Source organism: Leopardus geoffroyi, chromosome D3 (assembly GCF_018350155.1).
Source record: "Leopardus geoffroyi isolate Oge1 chromosome D3, O.geoffroyi_Oge1_pat1.0, whole genome shotgun sequence".
Lineage (NCBI taxonomy): Eukaryota > Metazoa > Chordata > Mammalia > Carnivora > Felidae > Leopardus > Leopardus geoffroyi.
This window is the reverse complement of record NC_059339.1, coordinates 55,351,229-55,370,545: the sequence shown is the minus strand read 5'-3', so window position 1 is coordinate 55,370,545 and position 19,317 is coordinate 55,351,229. Positions and strand designations below refer to the sequence as shown.

Here is a 19,317-nt window from a genome sequence, read left to right as displayed (position 1 = left end):
ACAAGGAAAAAAAAATCACAGAACATTTGCTATAATACTATCAAAGATGCTAGAAAACAGAAGTCTTGAAGCCACAGTAAGGCAAATTGTATCAATTGTGATCCATTCTAGAAAATCGAGGCCATTACAGGTTACTCATCAAAAAAACTTAATACTAGGCACTATTTATAATGGTGTGAGAAGAGTTCAAAGGCTAAACAGAGGATAGTAAAGCAATATAGGAATTAATAGCAGAAGGAAGCCACTGCTACAACTAGAGGTGGAAAAGTTGAGAAGGAGTTGGTGTTAGTAGAGCCCAAGAGCCAGAGGACCTACCTGGTTGCGTGAGATTCACAGAAGATACTTCCTGGCAGGATTTGGGATGTGGAGAAGATGCATCCTGAGCTAGAGACCTGAATCAGACAGGATGTGTATATAAAGTGGGGGCAGGGATACCCAGCCATTTTCTCTTTCTCCCATCCTCAGTCTTTGCCAGCATCTCCCATCATTTGATCTAAGCCATAAAACAATAAGCAAAGAAATCTAGGAAATGGTTTGCAAAGAAAGGGGAAGAAGAGATCAAACCGGCAAATGACCAAAGTGTAAGATGGAACATATGTAGAAGCCTTTCATCGTCCCGTTTTAGGATTTGTTCATTTTTTAGATCTAAGAAGTGCTTAGTGGCTCCGGTTTCTTGCCATCTCAGGATGTTGTGGATGAGATCTTCACTTTCTTTGTTGAATAGTCCTGGCTCACCCACTGCACTAGGGAGAGGAACTTACGGGGTTAGGAGGGCTTAGGAGAAAATATCATGGAGCATGCACTCTAACCATCAGCCTCTAAGTTACTCAAAAAACATGGGCATTAAATAGGTCTAGTATGGTTACAAGACTTCTCCCTTTACACACACTCCCAAAACACATTATACTTCTTCACCTGCTTGCTAATGGCTGAAAATATCAAGAGTAAAAGCCTTTCGTTCCACAGAGATAAGATGTTTAAATTACAAGTGCCTAGCTGAAATGATTTTTTTCTGTGGGGAAATTTCAGTCAAAGGTCAATCAACCAATCAATCAGTCACTCTCTTCCTCAGTAACATGACTTACAGAGAACCAGTGTGCACACAAATAGCTGGAAGATTGACCATGAAGATGGGAAGAGAACATGAGGGACCCAGAGGAAAAACTTGGAAGGTTTTGAAAATTTTTCCTAGAATAGTACTGTTTACCTACTGTATGAGCAATGCTAACAATGATTGCAGCACATGCGAGCACACAGGTGATATGCAGCTCTGCTTTAGGGGCTGAGTAACAATTCTTGATTTCATAAACCCGCACTTGACATTGGTAAAGATCTTCTTTCCTAGGAGTTTGCTAGTCAAAGTAATTGAGGTGATCTTCCCTGAAAGAATGCCTTTAGTTCTGCAGTTACATATTTCCATTCACTCTATGGGGAAAAAAATCCTATTCTTTCCTGAGTCTTTTAAAAGTGGGGCCACACTGGCAATAAGTGCTCTTGGTTATTTGTTTTGATTAAGAGAGAATATTTGGCTTGCTGGTATCTTTTTCTGAAAATGTCCTAAAGATTTATTAAATGGGATTAAAATGGTAGATCAGTCTTACTAAACTCAGATTTAATATTCTCTTGACATCAAGAGTTCTCTCCCACAATTGCGTATGTCACCAGTTAGTTGTTGGAGATGAGCTCCATGAATTTCTCACATGTGGCCCCAAAATTCTCATATGAGAAATGCTTCTAGATGGCTGTCCCTTAAGATAAATTAAACCAAGGTTCCTGTGTTTTGTTGGGGGAGAGGTTTTTAGTGCCCAAGAGGATTTTCATTTTTAACAGTTTCCCTGGAAAATTCAGAAGCAATTGAAGTTTGAGAACCACTGATAGGTACCTATCATATGAAATATGCCTTGAAGACTTTTGAGTGGTGTTACCTATCGTGGGCCACCATAGAAAATCCTTTGTGTTTGTTTCTGTGTTCATTTCAGATTGCTGTATAACAAATTATCACACACTTACCAGCTTAAAACAACAGCTATGTCTCACAGTTCAATAGGTCAGAAATCTAGGCAGCCTCGACTGGGTTCAATGCTCAGGGTATCACAAGGGCAGAATCAAAGTGTCAGCCCGTCTAGCCTTTAAAATAGGGACTCTGGTAAAGAATCCACCTCTAAGCTTATTCAAGTTGTTGGCAGGACCTAATTCCTTGTCGCTGTAGAACAGAGGTCCCTGTTTCCTTACTGGCTGTTGGCAGAAGTCTCTCCCAGCTCTCTACAGCTGCCTGCATTCTTTCTATGTGACCCCCTTCGTCTCCGGGCCATCAGTGGCAAACCGGAACCCTTTATGCTTTGTGTCTCCGTGACTTCTGCTTACTCACCAGAGAAAAGCCCTGTGCTATTAAATGCTCATGGGATTAGATCAGGCCCACCCAAAGAATCTCCCTCTTCAAGATCCACTGTGCTGCATGACATTTCTATAATCACAGGAGTGATATCTCACCATGCTTACAGGTTAGGGGAATTAGGGTATAGAATCTTGAGGGGGAAGGCACTATCTAGATTCTTCCTACCACAGTGTCCAGTGTACTAATGCTTTCAATGAGTAGCTCAGTAACATATATGAGGACGTAAAAAGATGTGATTCTTTTTAAAATTTTTAAAAAATCCTATGTTTTGAGCAACATTAAATAGATATGTGATTATGGCCTCCTGTGGTTACCTAGTTCAACAAATAGTTATTGAATATTTACTATGTGGCAATCATAAATTCATAAAGGAATAAACTAGATCTTTCCCTTCAATACCTCACATTTCATAATTAAACATCTCTGGTGATAGAGGAACTTCTTTGATATTTTGATAATGTGTCAAAATGTTTTCCCATATACTGATTCTGTGTAACTTCTAATCTTTGATCTTCTGACAGGTAATAAAACACATTAATATTTTTCAATTTGATTCAACCATATTTCTCCTCATAATCTCTGACAGTGTTCTTTTCAGGTTTCGAATCCTCTTGTTCTTTGAGTATATTTTATTACATGATTTCAAGTCCTTTCCACATGTAAGTTATATTTTTAGTAAGACATAATCAAGTCACTTAACATTTCTGTTCCTCAGTTTTTTCAGAAGTAAAACAAATATTATGCATTAGTTAACATTGTTTTTTCCACGTTAAAAAATTATCTCTGGCTAAACTAAGTGAAAACAATGCAAAGAATGGGAAGCTAATGGAGAGGTACTGGAATTTCTGACAGAATCACAGAAAAGAGGTAAAAATTAAAAACAGCCTCAATTTTAGAGAAATGGTGATAACTCCAGTGATAATAATTTTTGTATTTTCTTTCTAGAGGTTAGAATAAAAAGACCTAGTTCCAATGACGCCCTTTTTCTGTCTCACAGCTCCAAATTGTCCTAAGGTAGGAAGGGATTATGGCTTCTAGAGCCTATATGCATATTAGGAAGGTATCATCTACCTAGGTTTCCATCCCAGTGGGTGCTTGGTACATGCCATCATTTGGCTGCTAAAACACACACATAACATACCACACCAGTGCACATCACACATCACATTAACTTTTTCACATAGCCAAAGATAATCCTATTGAAAACTTACCACCTATTTCACATAAACCTCAACCAGTCTCATTCTTCCCCAAATGGAATGAAATCTAAGCCCGGCTCTTGCACTCAGAGATGGTGTTGGGGAGCCCCAGTTTCTCGGGCCAAATTACCCATGGATGTTCATTTCTTCTTTAGTTCTGTAACCACTGAAATTATGTAATTAATGGACTAATTAGTATATTTATCTACCATCACCACACCATATATACACAATGGAAATAAAACTTCCGGATGCCTGGGTGGCTCAGTCAGTTAAGCGTCCGACTTCACCTCAGGTCATGATCTTGCAGTTGGTCCCTGTGTTTGAGAGCCCTGCATCGGGCTCTCTGCTATCTCCCTCACGCTCTGCCTCTCCACCCTCCCTCTCCCCGCCCCTCTCAAAAATACATTTGAGAAAAAAAAAAATTAAAGAGACAAGAAACGTGTTTTAATCTTCAGACACTTGACAGCAAAGAAATCCAAATAAATACTGCACTCCTAGTTTCTGCATCTGATTCCAAAGCCAAAGATATCACTAGCCAGCTCCACTACTCATTCCACGTTTTCCTTTCTTTAGCTGGCAGTTAGATTACTTGGAGTATTTTCCAGGTCAGATATCGGAGGGGAGGCGGGGGAGATGAGATTTTATCTCTACCTATAAGGATTACCTTGACAGTATTTTCCTTTTGGCAAAGTAAAATGAAAAATGCTTCAGGTACTCGTTTGGGCCTATCTCCCAACCCATTTTCTTTTTTTGATACCTTTCATTCCCTTGATATTCAAGATGAGTGACCACGGCCCATACATAGCTCTTCTTTTGCCTGTTCCCGTAGTGGCCCGCGTGGTGTGAAATGGTCACTTGTCTGTCTGTTTTTCTGGAAGCATCCTTCTTACAGGCCAACAGAACGTAGAGCTGTAGAGAAGAGTTGTGAGAAGTGTCACTAGCATCTCAGAAAAGCCTTTTCAGACCGATGTTGTGGCTAAGAGAGAGGCAGCCCCAAGAGTCAGTAGCTGGTTTAGAGCATATATCACATCCTGAAAGGCAGCACCTCAGGCTCAGGTTGTATCTTTCAGTGGCATCACGGCTGAGTTTTGTATGTTTATGTTTGTAAGCATTTTTTTATGTTTATTTGAGAGAGAGAGAGAGAGAGCGACAGATCATGAGCAGGGGAGGGGCAGAGAGAGAGAGGGAGACACAGAATCCAAAGCAGGCTCCAGGCTCTGGGCTGTCAGCACAGAGCCCAACATGGGGCTTGAACTCACAAGCTGTGAGATCATGACCTGAGCTGAACTTGGATGCATAACCGACTGAGACACCCAGGCACCCTGGCATCATAGCTGAGTTTTTTAAATAATAGTTTATTCCATTATTTTATAAGGTACATAGTTGGTCAATAATGGAGTAGAGAATAATAGCTCCATGGCAAATCTTCCAATTGTTTCTTTTATTTTAGTATGATGTGATTTCCTTAATTAAAATTAATGTTGTGTGGGCGAAAAGAGTGGTATATAAAACATTATGAAGTTCATATGTGGTGGTGTTGAAGGAAGAATGAGTCAGTAAAATTCAGGCCCAAGTCAAAAATAAGTGTCCATTCTGTTGAGGACAACTAACTACCCCCTCTAATTAGAGGCATCTAATACAATTGCTCTGCCCTGGACTATTATGAAAGGTCTATCAATATCATCCTTCCTTCACCTTCTATTCAAAAGTCCTTCAGACATTCCTTTTCCAAGTATCTATACCATTTGGCTGCAGCCAAAGAGATATTAAAAACAACCTCTGAATATCTTTGTTTAAAGAGAATATATAACCAGACTTATTGCTAAAGGTCCTGTCCTTTTAGTGGATTTCATTCTTGTTTGGGCCTATCCATGAAAGCAACTGTACCATTGCAGAGTGTTACAGGAAACCAGGCTGACATTTTTCATTGCCGATTTTTCAAAAAGAATTTCATTTAAGACAGGAGACAGAGATTTACAGAAGGAAATCTTGTATGGCAGATTGTGCTCATATGGCACTGGGGCATGAACAGGCTTGTATATTACTTTCACTCAACAAAGGAGGGCTACTGAGAATGCATAAATTTAGCACCGAATGAACCAGGTGGTGCTCAGTTGGTAACGGCCAGTTGGATAGTCAGAGGCTGTTATCAAAAAGTCAAGTTACCCAAGGAAGAATGCATTGCCCTGCATTAAATCTTGTTCTTTACTGACAGAATTTCTCTGGTTGGAGATGACCCCAAGCTCCATGCCCAATCCCAAATGGCTACAGATCTAGAGTACCATTTCAACTACTTTGTCTTTGTGAAGGCCAAGTGGAAAAGCCACTCTCATTACAGTCTAAACCAGATGAAACCTACTTGGTGATGTGCCTTCTTCTTAGTGATAAACAGGTCAAGTTTTAAGAACTTCTCCTTCACTGGGGAGGGGAAAAACTGAATCTCTCTGTTACTTTCTTACCCTCAGTATTGGTTCTATCATTTTAAAATCAATGCCGTTTAATATTTTGGTAAGAGTCATACCTATATATACACACGCGTATATTTATTTACATTAGTAAACTCCTTGGTGTGAATGCTTGACTTCAAAATGTAGCATCATTTTTTGTACATGTTTAAGATAGCATTACTAGGAATGCCTGAGTGGCTCAGTCGGTTAAGCATGTGACCTTGGCTCAGGTCATGATCTCATGGTTTGTGAGTTCAAGCCCCACATCAGGCTCTCTGCTGTCAGCACAGAGCCTGCTTCAGATCCTGTCCCTCTGTCCCTCTCTGTCCCTCCCCCACCCTCGCTGTCTCTCTCTCTCTCAAAAATAAATAAACATTAAAAAAATAGATAGCATTACTAAATAGTATATAATGTAGATTATAGTTTTCAAATGCAAATAAAAACAGACAACTGCTTTTGCTGATTACCTTTTCAAAGATGTTTGTGGTGTTGAGGACTTGGAAGTGCAGGACTATTGTAATGAACAATTACAATTTTCACGTATAAGAAAACAAACAATAGAACAGGGCTGTTTACTGAAGTTAATAACAGTAATATAGAGGATGAGTAAAGTAGAAATCAAAGAATGGAAAAGTCATCAGAAGGATTTGAAGAAAGGAATTGAGAAAAATGAAGAAGGAATTTCTAGGTGACAACTACAAATGGACAAAGGGTGATAAAGGCAGGAATGTGTCAGAGTCTTGGGCTAGGGGAGGGGTGAGCTGCCCAGCAAAGGATCGATCAATTGATCGATCGATCACCTATGTATCTATTCATTTTTGTTTCAAGTTTTTATTTAAATTCTAGTTAGTTAATATATAGTGTAATATTGGTTTCAAAAGTAGAATTTAGTGATTCATCATTTCAATATAACACCTAGTGCTCATCACAACAAGTACCCTCCTTAATACCCATCACCCACTTTAAACTGTCCCTACCCACTTGCCCTCCAGGAACCCTCAGTTTGTTCTCTATAGTTATTAGTTTCTTATGGTTTGCCTCCTTCTCTTTCTTTTTTCCTTCTTTCCCCTATGTTTATCTGTTTTGTTTCTTAAATTCCACACCTGAGTGAAATCATATGGTATGTATCTTTCTCTGACTGACTTACTTCTCTTAGCATAATACATACACTCTAGCTCCATCCACATGATTGCAGATGGCAAGATTTTGGCTGAGTAATACTCCATTGTGTGTGTGTGTGTGTGTGTGTGTGTGTGTGTGTGTATACATATATGTATGTATATGTATGTAGGTATATGTATATATACACACACACACACACACACCTTCTTGATCCATTCATTAGTCAGTAGACATTTGGGCTCTTTCCATATTTGGCTAATGTTGATAATCCTACTATAAACATCAGGGTGCACATGCCCCTTTCAGTCAATATTTTTGTATCTTTTGGGTAAATACTTAGTAGTGCAATTGCTGGATCATAGGCTAGTTCTATTTTTAACGTTTTCAGGAACCCCCATACTGTTCTCCAGAGTGACTGTACCAGTTTGCATTCCCACCAACAGTGTAAGAGAGTTCCCTTTCTCTGCATCCTTAGCAACAACTGTTGTTTCCTGTGTTGTTAATTTTAGCCATTCTGACAGGTGTGAGGTGGTATTAATTATAGTTTTGATTTGTATTTTCCTGATGATGAATGTTGTTGAGCATTTTTTCATGTATCTGTTAGTCATTTGTATATCTTCTTTGGAAACTTGTCTATTCCTGCCTTCAGCCCATTGCTTAACTGGATTGTTTGTTTTTTGGGTGTTGAGTTTGGTAAGTTCCTTATAGATTTTGGATACTAACACTTTATCTGATATATCATTTATAAATATCTTCTCCCATTCTAAGGTTGCCTTTTAGTTTTGATGATTGTTTCCTTCACTTTGCAGACGCGTTTTATCTTGATGACATCCCAATAGTGCATTTTTGCTTTCGTTTGCCTTGCCTCCAAAGACATGTCTAGTAAGAAGTTGCTGTCACTTATGTCAAAGAGGTTGCTACCTGTGTTCTCGCAAAGGATCCATTTAGACTGCATCACTTGCTTCACGTTGTAGAGTAGCCCTAGGGTGCTGTGGTATAAGATGTAGGGTATAAATCTATGATTTCATTCATGTGGAATTTAAGGAACAAACGGATGAACATGGCATGGGAGAGAGAGGCAAGCCATAGAACAGACTCTTAACTATAGGGAACAAACTGAGCGTTGATGGAGGGGATTCATTAAATGAATGATGGGTATTAAGGAGGGTTCTTGTTGTGATGATCACTGGGTGTTGTATGTAAGTGATGAATCACTAAATCCTATTCCTGGAACTAATATTACACTGTATATTAACTAACTGGTATTTAAATAAGAACTTGGAGGAAAATTAAAAAGATGTAGGGTATAGTCTAGCAATGGATGCACTTTCATTTTTTTATAGGGGTCCCTAGGCTGGGAGAAGACTTAGAACAGAGGCCAGGAGTAACAAAGTGAGGAAGAAGGCTGGCACCTAAACTCCATTTTGCAAATAGATTTTGAAGGATTTAAAAAAAATCTACTTTTTTTGGATATTAAGGTACCAATCTTTTGACGTAGGGTTATTTACAGCTGTATTTTGGATTTAAAAGTTAGCTCTATGGTGAGATATCAAAGGGCAGTTTTCTAAGGAGGAATCAAAAGGCTAGAGGTAGAAGATTGTGGTGCATTTGAGGAAAAATGGTAAAAAGCTTTTTGGACCCTGTAAGCATCTGACCTGGATTTTAGGACTAAATTTCCAAATACTAATCTTAAAATGATTATTATATAAATTTTTTTCCTATTCATTTTGCCCAAGGCACTTGGCCTAAAGGCCATAATGAAGAGCTACCAAAAGTAAATGAATAAGAATGTAGGTCAGGTGTTTTGGGAGATTCCAAATATATATACATCACATTATGTTTATATGGAGAGATATAGATATGCACACACATATATGGATATTTATATACTTAAATACACACACATCATACATACTGTCATAGGTTAATTCTCTTTAAAAATATGTTTTAATCGTTTATTCTTGAGAGAGAGACAGAGAGAGAGAAAGGGAGGGAGGGCAGAGAGAGAATGGGAGACACAGAATCTGAATCAGGCTCCAGGCTCTGCACTGCCAGCACAAAGCTCAATGCAGGGCTCCAGCTCAGGAACCACAAGATCATGACCTAAGCTGAAGTCAGAGTCTTAACCAACTGAGCCACCCAGACGCCCCATTGGTTAATTCTCTTTATATGGAGAGAGCTAACCATTGAATCTGGTTCTGATGCAACTGCTTCACACAAAAGACTTGTGACGACATTAGACATAATTAAACAAATAGTATTTCTAGGGTCTGTACCAATTGGTGGAGGGAGTGGGAGTAGGGAAGGAGAAAGAAGAAAATGAACAGCTTGCCGTGAGGGTTAGTGTCACTGCACCTTACAGGCAAGAGTCGCAGCTGAGCTAACTTGGATGGCCCTCTCCACAACACTAAATCCATCCCAGCAAAACTAACCTCAAAGCAATGGAACCCAAACATCCATCGGCCTTCCTGATGTCACTGGATTGCCACACTACCTGTCATCACATTCCATGTTCTCTTCTGTTGCTAGGTACCCTGGGCACTCTTAATTTGCAAAGCTCCAGGTGCCGTGTTTTCCCTTGGTACTCACACATAGAGTTTTGGTTCCAATGCTGTGGTGCCCAGGCTGAAATTTGAGAGAAGCACCATTGCTCTTGGCCTGTGAAGCTGAAGGCCATACCTACAGATCTCAGCACCGTACCCTCTGTGTAGCAGCTCTCGACCTGCATGCCAGCAGCTGCTTACGATGGAGCAAACTATGTTGGGTAAGGAAGCAGATTTCCCCTTGAGAGCAATAAACTGCTGTGAGTCGATTATGATAAATAGAGGAGTCTGAGATTTGTGGTTTCAAATTCTGGAAAAGTATCTTCAAGGAAGAGAAAATACAAATCGTTAATATGGTTATGAGAACCCAGACAATAAAAAATGCTTCATTTAGTTTCAGTTTAATGTCTGCTCCCTCTTTCTGTTGAATTTTTCTAATACGGACATCAAAAACTTTGTTTCAAATTGTGATTGATAAAACAGTGGCATGTGACATTACTCGTTCTTTTACCATTTAAATGATAAAACGGTGTGAATATATATTATATACAAGCAAGTAAATTATTCACTTGTTCTTTATGAAACATACCGATTTACTCAAGAATGAAATATGTAAAGCTGTGGAATTTAGTTACCTTGGTAACATCTGGAGTGAGGTACTCTAAAAATATTTTCTCCTTTATTGTTTATACTTTATACCAAAATTACAAATACATGACTTTTATTAAAAATTATCCTGAGGTAATAATGTTTATCTTATTTAAAATGTGAATAAATGGTACACTAGTTACTAAATATGTATGCTGATTTTAGATTAAAGAAACAGTTGTAGCATGTTTATTTATTTAAAAAAAAATTTTTTTTAACGTTTTTATTTATTTTTGAGACAGAGAGAGACAGAGCATGAACGGGGGAGGGTCAGAGAGAGAGGGAGACACAGAATCTGAAGCAGGCTCCAGGCTCTGAGCCATCAGCCCAGAGCCCGACGCGGGGCTCGAACTCACGGACCGCGAGATCATGACCTGGCTGAAGTCGGACGCTTAACCGACTGCACCACCCAGGCGCCCCTATTTCTTAACAGTAATAGATGTTGGATTTGTTTTCTGCTAGTATCCGTTTTGTGTATATAATATACTTTTAGGGTTATTCATTCTTTTAACATATTGACAAAATGTTTATTACATAAAATGTTTAGTATTTTAAGGGATTCTAGTGCACAAATGTTACATCACATTTTTCTTCATGAATATAAGAACTGGACTTGACTATGTACATTCTGCTTTTCTTTGGACTTTCATGGAAAGAAATAACTTAAATAATCCGAAATGATTTAGCATACTTTAGCATAGGATTTGACTTCACATAAAGAGCATGTGCAATTTTATGGGTTGCTTATATAAATCACACCCCTAATTCTTTATTTCAAAAACCTTCTGTATTTCATGGTTAAAACAAAAAGAAGAAGAACGTTTTTGATTTTCTCAATAGCTGTGGAAAGTGATATGTCATGTTATTTATGACCAGTTTCTTAAATTCTCTTATGTATGTTTTCTCTCCCCATGAAGTCTTTTTTTGAATGGAAATGTACAAAGAGGAATTTATGAGTAGAATCTTGCCATTTGAGTGTATTTTAACTTCTTCACAAAGCGGTTTTAGAACATTTTTAAAAATATCATTTTACTGAAAATTAAACTTAATACCCTTTGTTTTCATTTCACATTGGAGCTGGAGATCTGGGCTTCCTCCCAGACCCTTGTCTGCCCTACTCTCAGTCTTACTTGTTCTTTTCTTAGGATTCTTTGAGTCTCCTCTTGTTCTGCACTGTTGCTGCTTTGGTTTGGGCTTTCAGCAATGCTGAGTCAGTGGCTTATAGAGCTCTTAACGGTCCCACTGTTGTTGCCTTCATCCCATTCTCCTCATCAGTCAGAGTAATCTCTTTAAAACACAGTTCTGTTCATATCACTTCTGCATAAAATTGCTCCTATTCACTCCCAAGGTACGATCCACGCTCTTAGTTCAACAAAACACATTCTCTGCCTCCCTTTCTTGTTCTCTTGTTTGCAGTCAGCACCCCAACCTTACTTCCCATCTGCCCTGCACTTTCCTTCCTCTGAGGTGTTGCCCCTGCTGATCTCTAATTGGGAAACTCTCTCCCCCACCTTCATCACTGGGTTAAGGCTTACTCATCTTTTGGAATTTAGCTCATATGCCACCTTCTTTAGGAAAACTTCTGTGATGTGTTTACCCCTTGTTTTGGATCAAAGCCTTTTTCCTCTGCATTTTAGTTGCATGTTTGTTTTTTCTGTCTCTTTTAATTATTTGTGAAATTACTGAAGACACAGTCTCTATTGGCCAAATATTTAACCCCCTTTTGGCCAAGCATAGGTATTCAATAAATGTTGAATGAATGAATGAACAGGTGAGTTATACCACTTCTTCAAATTTATATATTCGTTTCATGAATTTAATTGATTAGAAGGCATAAATTTTTCATTGCATCCTACAAAAATAAAGCACACTGGGGAATATTCAGAAATCAAAATATTACAAATATGAATATTATTAATCTGTGTGTTCATCTTTTTATGGCTTCATCAATAGACTTTAACTACAGGAAATAATCGAACACCTTTGCATTTCATAGTCCTTTAACGTTAATAGAAAATTCTTACCATAAATGCAAAGATGAAATTAAGAGAAATAGAATTTTCCTGTTTCATCTAAATTTTGTTTTTTACTCTAAGTAAATTGTTATTGATATGTTTTACTAAACAAGCTTATCATTTATTTTAAAGCCAGAAAAATTTTGGTTAATTCTACTTCTTCCCCTCCCTCCCTGTTTTGTTTTTTTTTCTACAGTTATTTTATTTATTTTTAAAGTTCTTTATTTAAATTCAAGGTAGTTAATATACAGTGTAGTATTGGTTTCAGGAGTAGAACCCAGTGATTCATCACTTATATATAACACCTAGTGCTGATCCCAACAAGTGCCCATCTTAATGCCCATCACCCATAAGCCTGTCCCCCGACATCCCTTCCAGCAACCCTCGGTTTGTTCTCTGTATTTAAAAATCTCTTGTGGTTTGCCTCCCTCTCTGTTTTTGTCTTATTTTATTTTTTCTTCTCTTCCCCTGTGTTTATGAGTTTTGTTTCTTACATTCCATCTGTAAGTGAATATCATGATATTTGTCTTTCTCTGACTGACTTTTTTCACTTAACGTAATACATTTTATCTAGTTCCATCCATGTTGTTGCAAATGGCAAGATTTCATTATTTTTTTACCAGGTAATATTCCATTGTATATGTAGGCCACTTTTTTTTTTTTTTTTTATCCATTCATCAGTCAACGGACACTTGGGCTCTTTCCACAATTTGGCTCTTGTTGATAGTGCTGCTATAAACATTGGGGTACATGTGTCCCTTCAAATCAGCATTTTTGTATCCTTTGGATAAATATCTAGTAGTGCAATTGTCAGATCATAGGGTAGATTTGTTTTTAATTTTTTGAGGAACTTCCATACTGTTTTCCAGAGTGGCTGCGCCACTTTGCATTCTCACCAACAGTGCAAAAGTGTGTTCCCCTTTCTCTGCATCCTCACCAACATCTGTTGTTTCTTGAGTTGTTAATTTTAGCCCTTCTGACAGGTGTGAGTTGGCATCTCATTGTGGTTTTGACTTGTATTTCCCTGATGATGAGTGATATTGAGCATCTTTTCATGTATCTGTAGGCCATCTGGATGTCTTCTTGGGAAAAGTGTCTATTTATGTCTTCTGTCCACTTCTTCACTGGATTATTTGTTTTTGGGTGTTGATGTTGATAAGTTCTTTATAGATTTTGGATACTAAGCCTTATCAGGTATGTCATTTACAAATATTTCTCCCATTAGGAAGGTTGCCTCTTAGTTTTGATGATTGCTTTCTTCGCTGTGCAGAAGCTTTTTATCTTGATGAAGTCCCAGTAGTTCATTTTTTGCTTTTGTTTCCCTTGCCTCCAGAGACGTGTCTAGTAAGAAGTTGCTGTGGCCAAGGTCAAAGAGGTTGCTTCCTGTTTTCTCCTCTAGGATTTTGATGGTTTCCTATCTAAAATTTAAGTCTTTCATCCATTTTGAATTTATTTTTGTGTATCATATAAGAAAGTAGTCCAGGTTCATTCTTCTGCACGTCGCTGTCCAGTTTCCCCAGCACCATTTGCTGAAGAGACTGTCTTTTTTCCATTGGATATTCTTTTCCACTTTATTGAAGATTAGTTGGCCATACATTTGTGGGTCCATTTCTGGGTTCTCTATTCTGTTCCATTGATGTCTGTGTCTGTTTTTGTGTCAATACCATACTTTCCTGATGATTACAGGTTTGTAATACGGTTGGAGTCCGGATTTGTGATGCCTCCAGCTTTGTTTCTCAATATTACTTTAGCTGTTCGGGGTCTTTTCTGATCCCATACAAATTTTAGAATTGTTCGTTCTAGCTTTGTGAAGAATGCTGGTGTTATTTTGATAGGGATTGCATTGAGTGTGTAGATTGCTTTGGGTAGTATAGATATTTTAACAATATTTGTTCTTCTAATCCACGAACATAGAGTGTTTTCCATTTCTTTGTGTTTTCTTCAGTTTCTTTCATAAGCTTTAAATCATATATATGTTGTAAATATTAGAGAGTATTAAAATATCCAGTGCCATACAGTTAAGAAGAAATTAATATTAACATTTGAGACTATATTTTTCACTGTTCTCCCTCCCATATTCCACATTTCCCATATTCTAATCATTTCAACATATATTAAGCCAATTTTTTATTTTTGGTAATTTCTGTCTCTTCTAAATGTTTGCTATTGTAAGAAACAGTTTTGTAAAGACCTTTTTACCTGCACAGCAATGCACACAATGATTGCTCTCTTTAGGTTTAAAAGTTCCAGAAGTGTAATGACTGGAGCAAAGGTGACAAGCTCTTTTAATGTGTTTGATGTGTATTAAACACTCATAAAGCTTGAACCAACATATGCCCTGCTAGCATATAGACAATGCTCTTATCAGAGAATTTTCCCCAAATCTTGACATTGTCGCTTGAAAAACAAAAAATTTTCTGCAAAACAATGAACAAGTTTTCTTTGTTTAAATTTACTTTTGTTTGAGATTGCATTTGAGATCAAACTGTTTTCCCTACTTTATCTTTTTCTTACTTCATTTCTTCTTGTGCCTAAATGTGTCTACTAGATTACAAATAACAATGGCTGCTTCACACGTTATTGCTAAGGATGAAACTGCACAGGCTATGTAAAATCAGCACCATGGCAAGCATGTAGTAGGAGCTCAGTAAATGTGAATTGAAGTAGAAACCGAATGGCATGTTAATTAAAATCAAAATATTCTTTTCAACAGATGATTCTGCTGCAGAGAGCTTTAATGGCAATGAGACTCTGGGGCACAGTTCAATTGCTTCAGGGGGAACACACAGCAGGGATATGGGTGACTCCAATGGCGATGGCAAAACTGGGCTGGAGCAGGACGAGCAGCCACTGAACCTGAGTGACAGCCCCCTCTCCGCTCAGCTGACTTCGGAATACAGAATAGATGACCACAGCAGTAATGGAAAAAACAAATATAAGAATCTTCTGATTTCTGACCTCAAGATGGAACAAGAGACGAGAGAAAATGGAAGCAAGGTAAGGTCATGTTACGATTTTCAGAGATTTTGAGTTTGTCGTGAAGGTCAGAAAGAAACACGTATTTACACAAGAGATGAAGATTATTTTCGCTAAAAATATTTTAAACAAATCCTAATAATACGCTGCCAAGACATTTAGAAGCATAGATATCATGTGTCCACATGAGCAATAATTTTCCCGAATAACAGTTAGCAGAATGAATAGTGTTTCGAGCAAAGCTGTTGGTGTTTTCATACATGATGAAATCACGTGATTTAATGTTTCTCCTTCATATAATCTTTTTATGGATCTGTCTCTGGGAGTTTGTGGAGCTCATACCTGAAAATATAGCCCTGAGAACACAATTACAGACCTTAAAAAGATCACTCTCTAGTTTCTACTAGAATGGATAGGTAGACACAGTAATAAAAGTTTCAATTAGACTCTCAAGTTTGCTTTAGAGACCCAGGGACTTCAGTTAGTAATTTACTCCCCATACCTGGGAGAAACGTGTCAGTGTTCTAGATGAAATATGCAGATTAAATAACTACTGCAACACATAATGTATCACACGCTGTATTATACAAAAGACACAAACATGTTTCAGACATTTCTAAATTTCTAGATGCTTTATAGCAAAATAAATTATAATCCTCCCCATTCCCAATTGATTTATTATTTTATTTTTATTTCTTGGTCCTTCTGTTTTTATCTCTTTATCTTCACACCTGTTTTCAGAAATACTGCCCATTCTTTTTTTGTTTTTATTTAAATTCCAGTTAATATGCAGTGTAATATTTCAAGAGTACAATGTAGTCATTCAACACTTCCATATATCACCTGGTGCTCATCACAAGTGCCCTCCTTAATCCCCATCACCTCTTTCACCCATCTTCCCCCCCACCTTCCCCTCTGTCACCATCAGTTTGTCCTGATTGATTTAGTAAAAAAAATAAAGTTTACATTTCCACCGGTTTGAAATAATGCATGCTGGTGACTTTCGCTCTATAATTTTTCAAGGTATACTTTTGACCACATGAGGATTTTTATGGAATGTACATTTTGACTCCTTCCCCCCCCCCACCCTCTTATAAATTAGAGTTGAAGAACTGATCTTTTGACATAGCAAAATGTCTTAATTTGGATTAATTTGTGAATTTGCTGAGGCACTGTGCTTCCTAAATTGGCTCCATTCAGATCCTCTTGCTTGCCTGAGGGTATGTTGTTTCATCCTCTTTTAAGCAAGTCACTATACATCATCAGACACTTAAACACTTCTGCCTGAGGGAGGCTGCTGCAACTTTTGCTGGGGTAAATGTGCGAATATTCTCCCCTATGGTTTAAAGCCAAATCACTCAAACACAAATGATTTTATATTCACTAGCATGATCTGAATCAGAGTTACATTTTACAGAACAAAATAGCCTTTAAATTCTCAGGCCATCTGCAACATCCGTCCAGTCTTCATAAAACTTAAATGATTATGAATGTCCTTTTTATGCTATGTATCTGTTGAATATTTTTCTAAAATTACTCAGTGGTTTGCTCTTCTGTTCCTTAACCCCTTATCCATTATAATGATAGGAACTATGCTCATTGGAAACACATTGTTGCACATTTTAAACAGTGAAGTTACTTTTCTACTCTATTAAAATGAAGTTGCGAAAAGCACAGATTGTTTGGGTTGTATGTGAGGAGTAAGATGAGAAGTGGGCCTGGGGAGGAGACCTCCCTAAGGAACCTAAAGTTTAATGGTTTGGTAAAGGAATAACCGTTCCAAGGGCCGACTGAGGAGTAGCCAGAGAGGCAGAAAAATAATCAGAGGGGTATAGTGAATGGAAGCTAAGGGTAATATACCTTTCAAGAAAGAGTTGTCAGCTCTGATGGGCAATGCTGATATATCAAATAAGATAAATACAGAAAATAATTGGATTTGTGTGAACAGTTTTGGAGCACTTTGAGAGCGGAATCCAGAGGGACTCTTTATTCGCTTCTTCAAAGATTAAAGGACATATTAAATACCTGTCATACTTGCATTAATGGAGTAGGTAGCAGAGACAACTCAAAGAGAGGACTCTTTATTCATAAAACCTTTGATAAATAGTTTTGGTACAAAAGGGTGCATATACAGAGAAAAGTTTCTTAGTAAAACTATAGGCAAGTATCTATTTCTGTGTTAGAACATTGGGAATTCAAAGTAAGAAAATACTATTTCTATTGAAGTAATAAAGAGGCTTCCTAGAGAAAGTAAATCTTGAACTTTGAAGGAAATGTAAGATTACCATTTTTTTTCAGAAGGGATCTCCTTTTGGACATTGTGAAGGCCCTGGAATGCACAGGAAAGATCAATTGGTCTCACAGGTTAGGGAACCATTGCCTATTTGGAGCTAGGTAGGACTTAATAACATCGTACTTGAAGAAGAACATAGTATCATTATTCAAGATAGACTATTTGCCACCAATAAATTTATTCACTGAATATTTACTGAGGGACTCCTACATGCAAGGCACTGTTGTAGGAAGCAAAAACATGGAAGTGAGCAAACTAGGGTCCTAGCCGCTCAAAAGCTTAAAGTCTATCAGGAAAGAGAGGCAAACCTCTGATTATAATCAGATTCCATAAGTAATATTATGGGCATATGGCAGGGTGAAGTGAGAGATGAAAAGTAGTGCACCCATGGGACTATAATGTTCTTAAGGAAGACTTTGGAGAGAGGTTGATGCTAGGGATGAATGCAAAGTGTAAGTAGAAGCTATTTAGACGGGGAGGATTATTTATGGTAGAACATGTTTGGAGGCATAGAACCACAGGAGAGCATACTTGTCATGGAGATTTGCAAGGAGCTTAGCATGGCCACAGTAGAGAATATGTGTGGAGAAATGGAGTATAGAGTGGCTCCATCAATAAGGGCTTTATAGGCTAGTTCAAGGACTTTGGACTGTATCCCATAGGTAAGCTTAGCATGATAAAGTTGTGGTCAGCTTGGAATTTTAGAAAGATTAGCTTGTCTACATAAACAGGGTAAACAGGATAGGGACTAGAAAGTATAAAAAAGACAGAAAACTGGTTATAAGCTATTGTGGCATTCCAGGAGGAAAGTGATGTAGGAATATATATATATGAATATAGGAATATATGTGAATATAGGAATATATATATATTAGGGCTCCATAGGTTGTATATTGCCAAACTCCTGGGAATGTCTTTCACATAGACTACAGTATGAATAGCCTCTTTATACAGCCCAGTAGGATATAAATTCTATGACTATAAGAATGATACCTACCATGGGTGCCTAAGTGGCTCAGTCGGTTAACCAGCTGACTTCAGCTTGGGTCATGATCTCACGGTCAGTGGGTTTGAGCCCCATGTTGGGCTCTGTGCTGACAGCTCAGAGCCCGGAGCCTGCTTCGGATTCTGTCTCTCCCTCTCGCTTTCTCTGCCCCTCCCCCACTCACACTCTGTCTCTCTCTCTCTCTCAAAAATGAATAAATGTTAAAAAGAAATTGAAGAAAAAGAATGATCTCTACATTATTTACTGAGATGTGTCCAGCACCTGGCTTAATATCTGGTACATAGTAGCTTCTCAAATATTTTGAAGAAATGAAGTTTGATCGAATGTGGGAAGTGGAGCAGAGAACATTCTAGAATGACTCCAGGCTTATTGGCTTGGTTGCCTAGGTAGATGGTCATTCCATTTACCAAGATGCAGAAAGAGAAACATTTGAAGAAGTAGTTTTTTGATAAATAAGGTTTACCATGCCTATGCAGTATCCACTGGATATATTTAATAGGCATCAGGGATATATGTGTCAGCTCAGAAGAAATGTCCAGATTGGAGAAAGAAACACATGAAAGGTTTTAGAGCAGAAGTGCAGCTTAAAGCTGTTGTGGTTGACCGGATCACCTCAGAAAAGCATAGAGCGAGCAGAGGAGAGGATCAAAACATATCGACCTGGAGAATA

At 37.9% G+C, this 19,317-nt stretch overlaps 1 protein-coding gene across 10 annotated transcripts in view; it reads left to right on the top strand.

Annotated features, from left to right (window-relative positions):
- The window catches only part of NOL4 (nucleolar protein 4), a 426,742-nt gene that overhangs the window by 198,555 nt on the left and 208,870 nt on the right, over positions 1-19,317 (top strand). For 8 of the 10 annotated variants that reach the window (XR_006707305.1, XM_045457208.1, XM_045457200.1 and 5 more), the window contains one exon: positions 15,086-15,369. Coding sequence is in view for 9 of the 10 variants with exons in the window: in XM_045457208.1 (XP_045313164.1) it covers positions 15,086-15,369 (284 nt within the window). In the remaining variant the exon portion in view is untranslated. Of the gene's footprint in view, positions 1-9,766; positions 9,931-15,085; positions 15,370-19,317 lie in introns of those variants that run through there. The other 2 variants (XM_045457204.1, XM_045457207.1) reach the window with 2 other exon arrangements.